The 16,960-nt window shown below is 37.9% G+C and overlaps 1 protein-coding gene across 3 annotated transcripts in view; it reads left to right on the top strand.

Annotated features, from left to right (window-relative positions):
* The window catches only part of PRDM15 (PR/SET domain 15), a 178,280-nt gene that overhangs the window by 102,719 nt on the left and 58,601 nt on the right, over positions 1 to 16,960 (top strand). For all 3 annotated transcript variants that reach the window (XR_013482842.1, XM_078146478.1, XM_020976245.2), the window contains 5 exons: positions 188 to 366; positions 719 to 813; positions 1,963 to 2,050; positions 11,570 to 11,737; positions 14,318 to 14,412. Coding sequence is in view for 2 of the 3 variants with exons in the window: in XM_078146478.1 (XP_078002604.1) it covers positions 188 to 366; positions 719 to 813; positions 1,963 to 2,050; positions 11,570 to 11,737; positions 14,318 to 14,412 (625 nt within the window). In the remaining variant the exon portion in view is untranslated. The remainder of the gene's footprint in view (positions 1 to 187; positions 367 to 718; positions 814 to 1,962; positions 2,051 to 11,569; positions 11,738 to 14,317; positions 14,413 to 16,960) is intronic.

Consider the following 16,960-nt stretch of genomic DNA (forward strand, 5'->3'; position numbering starts at 1 on the left):
CTAGCCGTGAATCTGTGCTTACCTGGTATGGAAGTGGAGTCTTCTTTGTTAATCCAGAATCCATGTTAATTCTTGTCTGTATGACTGTCTCAACTTTGCTTTTAAATTTTGGTTTATTCATTGACCTGCATAATTTGCCTAGCTTCCCAGATCTCTTATGTAGCATTTTTGTTTTCTAATCTGACAGGTTCACCCATCATCAGAATACTATCTCCCTCAAGAGGAGTTTAATTCTTTCTAGCAGGCATGGTATACGAAGAAAGCTTATCAAGCAGCTTGGGGAGCATAAGCGGGTCTATCAGTGCAATATTTGTAGTAAAATTTTTCAGAACAGCAGCAACCTCAGTAGACATATCCGTTCTCATGGTAAGTTTATGTTTGACTCTATGCCAAATTGCCAATCTTCACACAATTCAGCCTATTGAAGAAAAGAATCCAAGTGATATTAATGTGCTGCTCTTTCTTGTGCTTCTTTTTGATGAATTGTTCTACGTGACCTTTTTGTGGCTGCTACATGTAGTTGGAGAGCACATTTCTCTAAATGTTAAGACACGTCGAAGGTCCAGAGTGTGGGTGGGGAGAGAGAGAAGACGATGCCCCAATATTTAGAAGGGTTTCCAAATCCTTTTTCCAATGACCTGTATGCTGGTTGAATTATTTATTTCCATGTTTAAACTGGCAAATCTTTTTTTTTTTTAAATGTTGGTTGCATCCTCAGGTGACAAGCTATTTAAATGTGAAGAATGTGCAAAATTATTTAGCCGAAAAGAAAGCCTAAAGCAGCATGTTTCATATAAGCACAGCAGAAATGAGGTGAGTGGAAAACAATTGAAAAGGTAAATGGCTCTGACATTATTACTGGGGGAAAAAAAAAGATTTACATGAGAACTTAGTGCTACTAAGGCATTAAAGTTACTAGGTAACATTAAAGGATGAAGCAACTGGGTAGAATAGGAAGGCTGGAAGATAAGATGGAAATAGCTTAATATTATTGAATTAATTGAGACCTTATTTGCTTAAAAGTACTATGTCCTTTGTAGGGTTATTTCATGGGCAGGAGTGAAAATTTCTTTGTTTCCAAGTAAGATTGCATTTGAGAAGAAAATAGAAGAGAGAGGCAGCTAGGTGGTGCAGTGGATAGAGGACTGGCCCTGGAGTCAGGAGGACCTCAGTTCAGATGCAGCCTCAGACCAGACACTTGACACTTACTAGCTGTGTGACCCTGGGCAAGTCACTTAACCCTGATTGCCTCACCAAAAAGCAAAAAAAGGGGGGGGGATGGAAGAAGTAATGTCATTTAAAAAGGAAACATTAGAACACAAAAGCAGTTGATATTTGTTTCAAAGATGTATTAATTGCAATTAAACAAATATTTGAATGTGTATTATGTGCCTGACACTGTATTAGGTACTCTATAGCAGTGGTTTCAAACTCAAATAGAAACTGGGTTGTGAGTTTGACACTTCTACCCTAGAGGATATAAAATTAATTAGAAGTGATCCCTGTCTTTTATTAATAGCAATCAGTATGTAAGTAATTATAATTAAAAATAAAATATGAAATCTTAGTGCTGTCATATAATATGGGAGCTTAGTGCTATGGGAACTCTTTATTGAAGAAATGATATTAAGCTTCATGGAGGAGTGATTAAGGAGTTGAGAGGAAAAGGTATATCAGGTAGAGGTAACAGTGTAATAAAAAATACACATACTGGAAAGTATCTTAAAGAAGTGATGATTAGTACACTTTAGCTGAAATATAAGCTATATTAAGGGAAGTATTGGATGATATGGTTGGAAAAGTAAGTTAAGGCCAAATTAGTTGAATAGCTATATTGAGTGAAATGGATACTTACATGCCCCATTAAAGATTTGCTTTTGAAAAGTGTGAACAAATGCTAATTCTTCATTTTTATTTTGGTTTTTCTTTGTTTTACTGAATGTGTTTTCTATTTGAAAATAGATTGATAGTGAATACAGATATAGGTGTGGAACTTGTGAGAAGTCCTTTCGAATAGAGAGTGCACTGGAATTTCACAATTGTAGAACAGGTAAGAACAACTTTATTCAGTGGTGTACAAATTTAACTGGCAAAAATTGAAATAAACATATAATAAACCTTACAACTTTTCACATCTATAATTTTTAAAAAATAAGTAATATATCTTTTTACCATAATCACTTATTTTACATGATTTCACATGGATTCACAATATCCTGACATATATTGTTTAATTTTTCATTATGAAACCACACTTTTATTGTATCTTTGGACAGTCTATTTTTCCAAGCTTACGCTTGATTAAAATTTCCAGGTCACTGGAGCATGTTTATCTCAGTCTCCTAGATAAATTTCTTAACTTTTCATAATATGTAGCATGGAGCAAAGACATATTGTAGTATTCCAACTCCAACTGGAAATTTCTGTATTTCTTAGGTATGTTGGACCTAATTAAAACGGATCTAATTATAGATATAATTGGACTTTTAGACAAGCCTTGCCCTTGACACATATCAGCCATATGACCCTGGGCAAATCATGCAAAACCTCTCAGTTCCTTAAGTGGTTTCTAAGAATATAAATTGAGGAGTGCTTGCTAATCTTTACTGGTAGAAAAGTCCCACATTGGGAATTCCTCATATAATTAAATTACAGCCCTAGTTAAAAACACACAGACTAACACAACTATGTGACCCTCAAAAAAGTCATTTAACCATTATGAGCTTGAATTTCTTTCCTCATGTGCAAAATGGAACTAAGACAACCTCAAGATTTGCTTTGATATAAGAAGAAATAAATGGCATTTAAATAGTACTTTAAAGTGTATTAAACACTTTGTATACATTTAAGCCTCTGATAACTTTTAAAGAGATCTTTATCCCCATTCTGCAGCCTAGGAAACTGGGACTCACTCAAGTGATTTGCCCATAGTCACACAGCCAGAAAGTGACTAAGCCAGGGGTAGAGTTCAGAGTTTTCCAGACTCCAAGTACATCACTTTAGCTGATATGTTAAGTATGGAGATCCCATAGTCATAATTTTTTTAAATTAAATTTCATTTGTTTCAGTTAATAATTCTTTGTTCATTCTTTCTCTCTAATCTTCAAATTCTCCCTCCTACTGGTTGATTTCCTGCTTCTTACAAACATGTTCATGTTAACCCCATCTTTTAAAAAAAATTTGCTAGACCTGCTGTTTCCTTAAACTATTATCCTATTTCTCTTCTCCCTTTCTCAGCTTAAGTCCTAGGGAAAAAATCTGTCTATACTCCTTGCTTCCACTCCTCTCTCATTATTTAGGCCTTTACAACCAGGCTTCTGACTTCATCAGTCAACTAAAGCTGCTGTCTCCAAAGTTACCAAATGCCAAATCAGATGATCTTTTTTCATTCCTTATCCGTCTTGATCTCTCTGCATGATTTGACCCTGGCGACCCTTCTCTATTCCTGAATATTCTCTCTCATTTGTGTTTTTGTAACTCTACTCTCTACCAGTTCTCCAGTGTGTCAAGCTATTCATTTCAAGTCTCCAGTATCCTTTGCTGGTTGTCATCTATATCACACTCACTAACTATAGGTGTACCCAAAGGTTTGGTTTTTGACCCTCTTCTCTCTATATTCTTTCTTGGTAATTTCATCCCCTCATACAGCTTTCATCACCACTATGCTTATCGTTCTCAGACGATCAAATCCCAGTCCATCTCTTGAGTTTTAGTTCTACCTCATTAACTGCCTACTAGAAATTTCAAACTGATATTCCATAGAATCTCAAACTTAACATGTCCAAAACAGAACACGTTATCTTTCACCCCAAACCCATCCACCTTCTGAACTAACCTATTTCTGTTCAGGACACCATCATTCTTCTAGTGTTTTTGTTTTTGGTGAGGCAGTTGGCATTAAGTGACTTGTGTATGGTCACACAGCTACTCTCAAGTGTCTGAGGCCGGATTTGAACTCAGGTCCTCCCTCTAGGTCCTCAAGTACAGCCCTTTCACTGAATACGAACTTCAGAGAACAAATCCCCTTAATAAAAGGATTTGTTCTGTATCACTTGGACTCAGTCAAAAGGATGCACCCACGGACCTAGAAGGCCACATGTAGTCTCAAGGCTGCAGGTTCCCCAGCCCTGAAAACAGTTGCCAAATATTATAGTTTTTGTCTCTGAAACATCTTTTGCTGTCCATTCTCTTCTCACTATTCACACAGTCATTAACCTAGTTCAGGCCCTCATCACCTCTATCACAATGGTTTTGGTTTTTTTTTTTAAAACTGGTCTGCTTGACTATCCCACATCAATCTAATCTATTCTCTGCATACCTGCCAAAGTGTTTTTCCTTAATTGTAGGTCTGATTATTTTGCTTTCCTACTCATTAAGCTCCCTGTTGCTTCCAGCAAAGGCATTAAATATACATAGCTTTGCATGTGGCCCACAACACTCCAAAGTGCTGCCCATCCAGATTGAAATGTAATGAGGAAACATTTTTTTAAAAGGAAATAAAACATAGATAACGTTGTCTATTAAAACTAAGTTAACATATGGCCTGCAAAGATCCTTATGTATGATGTAATGGCCCTCATTTCTATTTTAGTTTGAAACCACTTGCCTCCAGGATCAAAAATACTCTAGTATAGCTTGTAAAGCCCTTCACAGTATGCCCCAATCTACCATTCCTGCCTCATTAGTCCTTCCTTTACTCATTGGTCTCCATAAACTGGCTTTCTTATTGCTTGTTTCATATGACACTCAATCTTCCATCTCCATGCCTTTTTTTTTAATTTATCATGAAATCATATTAATGTTTAAAATTACTTAGCTAAGTGGTACAAGTTTTAATACATTTCTCAGTATTTCTTACTGTTTACATTTAGTTAATGGGACATATTACAATCGTTGTCAGCAGTTTATCATACTCCGGAATCATGTTTGAAATTGATTTCTTTAGAAATCTGAAAACTTACTTAGTAGCCACTTCATTTTCTAAGTTTGCTCTCTTTTTTTTTCTTAACCTGCCTCTTTTTTTTAAATTAATGTATTTTTAGTTTTCAAAGATCACTTCCATATGCTTTTGAGTTTTAAATTTTTCTCCCCCTCACTCCCCCCTCCATGCCTTTTCAGTGAGTATCATCCCCCATGCCTGAAATCCTCTTCCTCCTTACTTCTACTTCTTCAAATTCCTTATTTCCTTCAAAACTCATCTTAAATATTACTTTCTACATAATACCTTTCCTGGTCACCTCCCCCACCACTGTGTTCACTTATCTTCTATATCCTGAAACTGCATTGTATTTATAATGCATAGAGTTGTATATGAATATATATATATATATATATATATACACTTAATATTATAGAAGTAAAAGTTAACTAAATTATAAGAAGTGTGTAGAGAAAAAATATTGGTAGATTTCAATACTCCATTTTAGAAATTATTAAGATATTTAAAAAAAAGAGAAAGTTTCAAAGTGAACAGAACATGGGAAAAATCATATCTGATAAACACATGGAGGAAACTGATTACATTTACTAGCGAATTTACTTTTTAATCAGCTCTATGTGGAACGTTTACAAAAAATGATCGTGATAGTGCATAAAGAATATGCAGAAAAGCAGAAATTTTAAAGATCACTTTTGTAGACCATAGCACAATTAGAATAATAATTAGTAACAAAAATATAATCAAAATATGCAGGCCTAAATGCAGACTAGAAATTATTTGCTTAAGAATGATTTACATCAAAGATAATAATTCAGTACATTAAAAAATTATGGAATTCAATTCAAGCAGTTCTTAGTTGGCAAATTTATGTCTCTGGGGCAAGGTTGAGGGAAGAGAGGTAGACATCAATGCTGCTTATTATGTTATCATTATTATTTGACTTAGTCCTAGAAGTTGTAGGACTAGTTCTGTAAAAAAAATGCTATAGAACTATCTGTGTACAGGCTTTAGGGAAAAAAAACATAGGGAAAAAAATAGCAGTAAAAATGAGACTGAAATACCTCAATTTCTGGAGAATATTGTGTTTTATTTAGAAAGCCCAAAAAAACCCAACAAAACCATTAAATCATATAAACAACTTCTACAGGATAGAAGATATGCCCACAAAAATCATCAGCATTTCTATACATCAGCCAAAAAAGAAATCACTTACTTTCATTCTTTTCTGGTCTACTGGCTTCTTTACTGCCTATAAACATGCTCATATCTCTTCCATCCTTAAAATACTCTCACTTGAGCCATCCATCCTTGCTAGCTACAGCCTGATGTTTTTTCTCCTTTTTCTAGCTAAAACTCCTAGAGAAGGCTATTTGCAATCGATGATTCTACTTCTTTTCCTTTCATTCCCCTCTTAACTCTCACGGTTTGACTTCCAAACTTATCAGCCAACTGAAGCTGCTCTCTCCGAAGTTGCCAGTGATCTCTTAGTCCCCAAACCTAGTGACCTTTCTCAGTCTTCATCCTTTCTGACCTTTCTGCAGCCTCTGAGGCTATCGATCACTGTCTACTCCTTGATACTCTCTTCTCTCTCTGTTTTCCTGATACTGCCCTCTCCTGGTTCTCCTCCTATTTGTCTTACTGTTCCTTCTCAGTCCCTTTTTGTTGTCTCTTTATCCAGGTTACACCTGTGACACCAGAGGGTGTCCCTTAAGGCTTTGTGCTAGGCCCTCTTCTCTTTTTCATTTGTGCTACTTCACACGGTGATGTTGTCAGCTCCTCCTGTGTCAGGTGTCATCTCCGTGCAAATGATTTTCGTATTTATTTGTCCACCTCTAATCTTTCTCCTGATCTCTAGTCTTTCATTTCCAACTGCCTATTGGACATTTTTCTTTTTAGGCAGTTGGGGTTAAGTGACTTGCCTAGGGTTACACAGCTGTCATGTTTGGTCTGAGGTTGCATTTGAACTCAGATCCTCCTGACCTCAGGGCCAGTGCTTTATCCACTGCGCCATCTAGCTGCCCCTGGACATTTCAAACTACATATTTTATTAACATCTTAAGTTCGGTATGTCCAAAATGGAACTTATCTTTCCCCCCTAAACTTTCCCCTCATCCAAACTTCCCTATTACTGTCAAAGGTACCATCATCCTCCCCAGTCATCCAGGCTCACAATCTCTTATGTGTCATCCTCAACTCCTTACTCTCTTACTGCCTCCCCCCACACTTGTTACCAAAATCTGTCCATTTTGCTTTCTTAACACATCTCTTCTATCTCTTCTGACACCACCGTCACCCTGCTTTCAGGTGCTTATCCTATATTGTTGCAGGCCTACTGCAGTAATCATGCTGGTTGGTCTCTGCCATGTCTCTCCACGCTGTTTTCCATCCTTCAGTCAGCTACCAAACTATAGCACAAGTTTGATCAGGTCACCCCTGCTATTAATTCTATTCCATTGGCTCCCCTTTGCCTCCAGGATCAAATCAAAAATCATGCTTGACTTTTAAAGTCCTCTATAAGCTGGCCCCTTTCCGGTCTTCTCACTTCTTGCACCCCAGCACATAGTATGCAGTCGAGTGACACTGACCGGTTGACTCCAGGGCCCTGTGGATTTCTTGAGGGAGCACTTAGCTCCTACTGCCTTCAGACCCTTGCAGGCTCTCTATGTGTTTCTGGCCTTTTTTTGGTCACATAAGAACCTACCAGCCTGCAGTGGTGCTGGCTTTGCTAGCTAGACCCCTTTCTTATTGCCTTTGGGCTTTTGGATGACTTTCTTTGCAATTCTAACATGGAAAAAGAACTTGGTATAGTTTCTCGTATTTCTTGATCACCATTTGGTCTAATCCACATTTCAGGTTTTTGTTAAAATAGCTATGTAGCACTTGGGTCTCTTGAAACAACCATCTTGGCCAGAAGAGCTAACCTATAGTTTTCAAACTCCATGGTCTTCACTTTTTTTTTTTAATGAGGAAAGCATTTCTTCTTTAGTTCTCTAGGATCCCTTTCATTCTCTACAGTCTCAGGAATCACCTGCAGTGACTTAGTAATCATATCTGCAACTATAACAGCAATAAAAAAAAGAGCCTAGACATCATCTTTCAAGAAATTATCAGGGAAAACTGCCCTGATATTCTCGAACCAGAGGATAAAATAAAAATTGAAAGAATTCAACTATAACATCAATAAATTAATATTATTCTCACAATAAACAAAGCAGATTACAATCAGGAAAAAAGGTTGGGGTATTACTGTGTTGGGGGGTGTGTGTGTGTGTACACATTTTCAGATAACTGAAAGCATTTGCCAAGTATAGTGCTAAGTGCTAGAAATATAAATACAAAAAGAGTTACTGCCCTGAAGGAGCTTGCATTCTTATGGGTAAGGTGGGTGGAGGATAATATGTAAAAGTGACTAGGGAAGTATATTTTGGTCTGGGAAGTCACAGTGATGATGAGCAGAACTGTCAGGCAGTCTGTTGACACCATGCCCTTTCCCAAAGCAGTGGAAGTGTTCATTTGATTACTCTTTCCAGAGCTAGAGGTAAAAAAGGTAGAGGCATTTGATAGATGTTGCATCTTGCAAGAAGATGGCTGGGTGAGTCATGGTTTTGGAGTCAGCTAGATAATCATGAACGGCTGTCACTCAGGACTGCACAGCTCTGAAGTGGGAGTTCCTACTTCAGCAGCCAGCAGTGCAGCAAGGCTGCATTGTAATGCATGGCTGATGGATAGGGGCCCAGGGAAGATGGAGAGAGCTCTCCTTTTCTTACTGATCAGGGCAGCAGGATCTGAGGGCAGGAGTCACAGCAGCAGCAGCGGCAGTATGGTATGATAGAAAGATGTGGAGCTGAAATGCGGTTAGGAGAAGAGTTAATCATTGCTAAATAACAGGAGTTGCAATGACAGGTACATTCATTTATGCTCCTTTTGGGATTTCTGTTGGTTTTAGTTTGCATGCTCAATTTTTATATTTTGTTTTCTTGTGCTGTTGTATGTGACAGTGAAATAGAGTGAGTGGTGAATTAGGGCGAAATCTGACCTTGGAGTCAGTACAGCCTGGTTTAAGTCCAGCATCTGACACACATTGGCTGAGCAACTCACTTAATGTCTCAATGCCCAGGCAAGGTTCTAAAGTTGAAGAACAGTTAGTGGTCTGTACTGGTAGAAGGAGTTTCCTATCACTCAATCAGTCAGTAAACTTATATTAAGCACCTATGACATGATAGGTGCTAAGTGCTGGGGATACAGCAAAACAATACCTGTCCTCGAGGAACTTACATTCTAAAGTAGGGAAGGTAACATGTAAACAAATATTTACAAAGCAAGCCGAATGCAGGATAAATAAGAAATAACATGGAAGGCACTGAAAGTGAGAGGGATTATGAAAGGCTTCTTGTAGAAGGTGGGATTTTAAAGACAACCTGGGAAGTCAGTAGTTGCAGCAGAAGAGGGAGAACATTCCAGGTGTGGGGGACTGCCAGAGAGAACGCTCAGGGCTAAAATGGAATGTCTTCTCTGTGGAACAGTGAGAAAGGCAATGTCCTTGGATCAAAGAGTACATGTTGGAGAGTAAGATGTAAGAAGAATACAAAGGTGGAGGGGATAGGTTCTGAAGGATTTTGAATGCCAAACAGAGCATTTTGTATTTGATCCTGGAGGTAATAGGAAGCCACTGGAGTTTATTGACTAGGGGGAAGACATAATCAGACCTGCATTTCAAGAAAATCACTTTAGTGGCCTAATGGAGGATGAATTGTAGTAGGGAGCAATTTGAGGCAGATAGATCCATCAGCAGGCTAATAATCCAGGTGTGAGGTGATGAGGGCCTGAACTAGAGTGGTGGTTGTGTCAGGAGAGAAAGGATGTATTCAAGAGATGTTGTAAAGGTGAAATCAACAGGCCTTGGCAACAGCTTGGATATGGAGGGTGGGGGGTGAAAGATAAAGAGGAATCCAGTGTTACTCTTAGGTTGTGAGCCTGGGGGTCTGGGACGATGGGGTTGCCCTTTACAGAGACAGAGAAGGTAGTGTTTAGGGGGAAAGATAGTGAGTTCCGTTTTGGACACAGATTAAGATGTCTACTAGACATATAGGTTAAGATGTCTAAAAAGCAGTTGGAGATGGAAGATTGGAGGTCAGCAGAGAGCTTGGGGCAAGAAAGGTAGATTTGAGAATCAGAAGCATAGAGATGGTGATTAAATCCATGGGAACTGCTGAGATCACCAAATCATGTAGTATAGAAGGAGAGGAGAAGAGGGCCCAGAACAGAACCCTGAGGGATGACTACAGTTAAAAAGCATGATCTGGAAGAGGAGCCAGCAAAGGAGATAGATAAGGAGCAGTCAGACAGGTAGGAGGAAAACCAGGAAAGAATAGTGTCCCAAAAACCTAGAGAGAAGAGATTGTTAAGGAGGACAGAGTGATCAAAGGTATCCTAAGCTGCAGAGAGGTCAGCAAGCATGAGAACTGAGAAAAAGCCATTGGATTAGGCCCCTAAGAAATCATTAGTAACTTTGGAGAGAGCACCATCAGTGGAATAATAAGGTTAGAAGTCAGACTGTAAGGGGTTAAGAAGAGAGTGAGAAAAGAAAAAGTGGAAGCCTTATTGTAGATAACCTTTTCAAGGTGTTTATCTACAAAGGGCAAAAGAGATAAAGGATGCTAGTTAGTGGAAATGGATCAAGTAAATGTTTTTTTCAGAATAGGGAAAACATGATGTATGTTTGTAGGCAGTAGGAAATGAATCAATAGACAAGCAGAGACTGAAATAAATGAAAGAGTAGGGATGACAGGGGGCAGTCTGCTGGAGAAGATGGGATGGAGTTTCCTCATGAGGGAGCTCCCTAGACCGAGGGTGGCCTTAAGGCTACAGGTTCCCCAGCCCTGGTCTAGGAAGATAAAACCACAGGCTGTCACTTCCCATCTTCCATAAAAAATGCTTCATTTATTTGAATAACTATACTTGTTGGTGGAAGTCACAAATAAACTCACATTAAGAGTAAAATGATATATACATTGACTAGAACTAAGGAGTTAGAGAAAACAAACCACAGTAAAAAAAAATTTACATTGATATAATTGGTAAAAAGATGTCATTAGTTTTCATTCAAAAGGATAATTTGGTTATATATAAAAACGAATATGCACATCTTTTGAATACAATCACTTAGTTTCTCCTATCCCTCATGCCCAACCACCTGGCCCATGTTAAACAGAAAAATGAATACTTCTGACAATTTTTCTCTAGTCTTATATTAAAAGCTACAAAAGAGCAACTTTCTTTAGAGAAAATGATAATTTTTTTGCTTTGGAGAGTCACTTTCAAAGGTGGAACTTTCCAAATGTTATGGTTGTCATTCTTTTTTAGTTATTTAATTGGAATAGGGTAGATATTTTTAGATAAGACTGCTTTGGGGTTTTTTTAGTTACTAAATTTATTGGTACAAATGAAATTTTTGAATGTAGATTTTGGCTTCTGGAAATACTCATCCTATGTTCCTTTCATGATGATTTTCCCTTGCCTTTCTTTCCTGATATTTGTTATCATTATGAATGAAGATGGTTGCTGTGGGTATGTTATATATTTTTGCTGGAAAGAATAACTCTTTGAAAACATTTTTTCTTCTTCTGGCAGACGAGAAGACATTCCAGTGTGAGATGTGTTTCAGATTCTTTTCTACCAATAGTAACCTCTCCAAACATAAGAAGAAGCATGGTGATAAGAAGTTTTCTTGTGAGGTATGCAATAAAATGTTCTACCGGAAGGATGTCATGCTGGATCACCAAAGGAGACACTTGGAAGGTGAGTACATTTGGATTGAATGCTTCTGCTATTATTTCTTTTTGCCATGTCATATTATGTATCAAAATAAACTGAAAATCACTTAGCCAGACCTCTGTACTTAGTAATAGTGTTGAATTTCAGTTTCCGCAAGAAGCTTGGAGGAGAAATATTACCTGTGAATATGTAAGATGCCAAGTACAAGAGGGACATTCCAGTGGAAGCAAGAGTATTAATGCTATTTTAAAAATGAAATAGAGTGCTTAGTCATATGTTGATGTAATGGGTGTGCATATGAAGTAAAGACTATGTAGTAACAATGGTAGAAAAAGTTTTTGGATATGAAATTTTTTTATTGTATTAATAAGATTTTATTAAAATGCCATTTTGAAAACTTTTTATCATGAAGCTATACATCCCAAATTAGACAATGGACACTTGCTAGGATTTGACTTTTTTTTTTTAAAGGTGAACAAGGATTACCTTACATCTATTCTGTATATATCTTATATATCTAGTTAATAACATGTATCTCCCTTTGAAATGTGTGCTTCCTGGTTATAGGGACTGCTTTTGCCTTTCTTTGTATCCTCAGAACTTAGAACTGTTAGCTCTTAACAAGTTCCTGTTGACTGATGAACTGACTGACAGTCTGGTTTCTGTTCCTGTCATCCAGCTGGAATTGCTTTCTGCAAGGTCATCAGTGATCTCTTTATTCCTATATCTGGTGGCATTTTCTCATTGCTTATTCCTCTTCACTTCTCTAGTATTTGATGCTGTTGACCCTTCCTTCTGGATTCTCTCTTAGTCCTGAATGTTAATGGCTTTGCTGTTGTGGCTCTACTACTTGGTTCTGCTACTTTTTGTCTGACTTATCCTTCTCAGCTTCTTTTGCAGGATCATCGTCTATGTCTCACTTGCTATGTTGGGTGTGTACCACAGGGCTCCAACTTGTGTCTTCTCTCTCTCTGTGCTCTCTTAACAGCTCCCATGAGCTCCACTATCCTATCTATACATATGAATCGCACATCTACATATACAGCTCTCATTTCTTTCCTGAGGTCCAGTCCTTTGTCTCCAACTCTGTGCTAGACATCTCTACCTGGATGTCCTGTAGGCATCTCAAATGTGTCCAAAATAGAACTCAGTATATTTCCCCTTAGACCCTCTTGTTATTCCTATGGTCCCTATTCTGGTTACCTGTGTCCACAGCCTGGGAATTATGCCTGATGCTTGACTCTCCCTTGCCCTACAAATCTAATCAGTTACCAAGTCTCATCAACTCTACCTCTTTAACGTCTCTACTTTCTGTCCCCTTTGCTGTACTCATACCACAACCAGTCTGGTTAGGCCCTAATCACGTTTCACTTGAACTATTTTCATAACTTCCCAATTGGTCTCTCCCTTCTCTAATCCATTTTTCTTATAGTTGCCAAATTGATGTTACTAAAGTACAGGTCTGACCCTGTGGCTCTCCTGCTCAGATATCTTCTATAGCTTCCTTTTGCTTCTGGGATAAAATACAAAATCTCATGTTTGATTTTTAAAGCCCTTCCCCATCTGGCTCCAGCCCGCCTTTCCGGATTGATTACGTGTTCCCTCACGCTCATATACTCAGCATTGTAGCCATTTGCAGTTCCCCATACATGATAGTTCACCTCTTGCCTCTGTGCCTTTGCACAGGCTGCATTTTCCCCTTCTCTTCCCACCTCCCAGGACTAGAATGCTCTCCCTCTTGAGCTGTTAGGATTTCAGCTCCCTTCAAGACTTGGCTCTAGAGGCTTATCTTGGTTCCTCCAGTTGTTAATGACTCAACCCTGCCCCCAACAAAAGCCCTTTGTATTTATTTTGACTTTTTAAAAAAATATTTTGTTTTTATATCACCTGTATTTCCCATTGTATTCCTCTGATTTCTCCCAAATAGCCATCCCTTATAAAAAAAAAAAAAGAGGAAAAGGGGAAAAAAAATTTTTCCAAGATGCCAAAAAAGTTTGATACCACATACAGTATCGTGCACCCATCATCCCATCCATTAGGGAAATTATCTTCCTCATCTCTTTTTGGAGGCCAACCTTGATTGTTATAATTTTGCAGCATTCAGGTTCAATTGTTTGGTTGTTCTTTATATTTACACTATAATAGTTATTGTGTCTATTGTTTTCCTGGTCTTGCCCTTGAATGCATTTTGCATCGTATGTAAGCATACTATATCTTCTCAGGAGAAATGTAAGCTTCTGGAGGGCAAGGACTGTATTACTTTGGTATGTGTATACCCAGTACCTAGCCCAGTATTACATATAAATAGATGCTTAATAAGTACTGGTTGAGTGATATAAATCACATGTTTGAAAAAAGAGGCACACTATCATAGACATAGTGTTTGTTTTCCAATAGCAGTGGGATTTTTTGCTGTCAGATAATGATCAGAATAGAAGCCAGTGGAGGAGTAGTATAAAGTTTACTGTGTGTACAGCATCCTAATATGTCACCGCAAATCATATGGGACATCAACACTTGCAGTGGGAGCTTCCATTGTACCGAATGTAAAAACTGATTCTTTTTTTCTCTTTTGGTTGGGGGGGTGGTGTTTGGCAATTTAAGGAGTCAGGCGTGTGAAGAGAGAAGAGTTTGAAACCAGCGGAGAGAGTGTGGTCCGATATAAGAAGGAACCCTCAGGATGCCCTGTATGCGGAAAGGTAACAATTTATCATTGGTTTAAGCAAATATAAAGGGGTTTTTATTACATTTTTACTCAATCTTTTATTTGCTTAAGATTATTTTACTCAAGAAACAGGAACTAAAACTAGAAATTTCAATCTTAGAGCACTAAAAAAGTAATTCTTTTAAAGTTATATAAATAGTTAGAGTCCAATACTGTTGTTTTATGAGAGTGGTTAATAATCTTTATTTGAAAAACTAAAATGACCAGGCATTTTTATTATATCATTTTTGTTTTGATCGTTTCACTTTAGGATCAAGTGTATACTGAAAGAAGCGAGTTTTTCTGCTTTTTTTTCTCCCAACTGTGTGTTCATTTTCTAACCACTCCACTATCATTCCCGCTGCCTTTTTTGAAGCCTTTGGAACGTTACCCTCTGTATTCATAATGGAGAGCCAAGATAAAAAGTAGAGAGACAGAAATTAAAAGTTTATTCAGCTGGTCTTTTTACTCATCTTTAAAATGTTTATTTTCCCTTTTGCATTGCCAAGCCTGCTTTTGCTGTGAAATGAAAACTAATTAGGTGTCAGACTAAAATGGAAAAGAGAAATCAGCACTAACAGTTGTATCCATATCTTGAATGCTTTAAGAGCACTTAATGAAGTACTAGATAATATTTCAGTAATTCAGTACCCTTTCTACCAGTACAAATTGTAATACCCGCACCACCCCAATTTCCCAGAACCACATGACTGCTCAGGAGAGCAAGGAACCATATGACTTCGAAATGGCAGTGACAGAGTGGTAAGGTGTTCCTCCTAGGTCAAGCCAATTACTGTAGGAACTTGGTCTAGAAGCCATAGAGCCACAATGGCAGTGATGTAGAAGCTCTTTGACGAGTGAAGGAAATTTAGGACAAAGCCTCCGAGAAGAGGTTCTACAGATAATGCCAAGTCTACATCTGATGTAAATTGTTAGTTTCACTTTTTACGGTGTTAAAAAACTAGAACCAAAGGTAGGCACCAATCAATTGGGGAATAACCGAACAATCTATGGTATGATTATAATATGAAATATTATTGTGTTATTTTTAAAATATGAAAAACTTAGAGAAACATGGGAAGACTTGTATTCTATTATGCAATCTGAAATAAGTGGAACAAGGAAAAAACATACACAATGACACCAATATCCTGTTGCCCAGTTCCTGTGCTGAGAGGAAGCAGTGAGGTACCCAAAGGAGAGATGCATGGGAGGGCATGAACAAAGCTGGTGATGCCACTACTGCCTCTCCTCAGACATCAGTAAGAAACTATGTAGCAGGGCCCTCCAGGCTGTGCGCCGTGTCTCCAGGCAGGCCTTTCCCCCCATCTCACAGGGAGTCAACCCCCATGGAGACAGACACCTGCCTGGTTGCTATGCCTCTTCTGTTGTAGCTGCTACTTCTTCTCCAGCCACACTCCCAAAGATCCAGAAGGAGAGTTCTCACTGTGACTTGGCTGTATTAAGTAGAAATGGATGTGGTTTTTATCACTTGAAATAACATCCAAGAGGATGTATTTGCATCTGCCTTATCTCCTCTCTATACTCCAACCAGATTATATTACTTGGTATTTGAATCATAAGGCCTTATCCTCTCAGGCCTGGGCATAGTGGATAGAGTGCTACGCTTGGAGTCAGGAAGACCCGAGTTCAAATCCCTCCTCAAACATTCCCTATGCAAAGTGAGTTATTTAACATCTCTCTTGGCTTCAGTTTGTCATCTGTATAATAATGGGGTTGGACTAGATGTCCTCTAAAATCCCTTCTAAATCTGAATCTATAATCAATCCTCTGAGCACTGGACCTTTCTGTCTACCCTGTAGCCAAACTTTTGCATATAGTTGTCTCCCCCTTTAGAATGTGGGCTCCACGAGAATAGGAACTGTCTTACTTTTCTATTTCTTACCTCAGTGCGCTTCACATAAGAAGTGCCTAATAAATGCTTTTTTTTCCCCTATTCATTCACTCAGTAACATAAATGAAAGCAGTAAAGAAGAGCTGGACTCTTAAGTAATTATGGTGACCAATCTTGATCCCAAAGTAAATCATACCTCCTCCTCTGAGATTTGGGAGACTAATGAGTAGGCCCACACCATCTGATGCAGTCACTATGTCTGTTGATTTTGGTTTTACTTAACTGTTTTTCTTAGAATGAAGAATTCAGTAAGGTTGGGAGAGGAGATCGAGAAGAACTGTGATAAAATCACCAATAAAACTTTTTTAAAAAATTGTAACAATAGTTACAAAATTAGTAAAATTAGTAAAATTCTTTTATTGAATTAGAAAAAATAATAAAATTCATTTGGAGGAACAAAAAGTCAAGAATATCAAAGGAAATAATGAAAAAAAAATGTAAAGGAAGGAGATTTAGCAGTAACAGGTCTTAAACTATATCATAAGGCAGTAATTATCAAAACTATCTGGTACTGGCTAAGAAATAAAAAGGTAGATCAATGGAATAGAGTACATATACAACTTAAAGCGGCAAATAAACATAACCTTATATCTGACAAGTGTAAAGACTTAAGATTTTGGGATAAGAA

Source organism: Phascolarctos cinereus, unplaced genomic scaffold (assembly GCF_003287225.1).
Source record: "Phascolarctos cinereus isolate Bilbo 61053 unplaced genomic scaffold, phaCin_HiC Scaffold_726;HRSCAF=1367, whole genome shotgun sequence".
Taxonomy (NCBI): Eukaryota; Metazoa; Chordata; class Mammalia; order Diprotodontia; family Phascolarctidae; genus Phascolarctos; species Phascolarctos cinereus.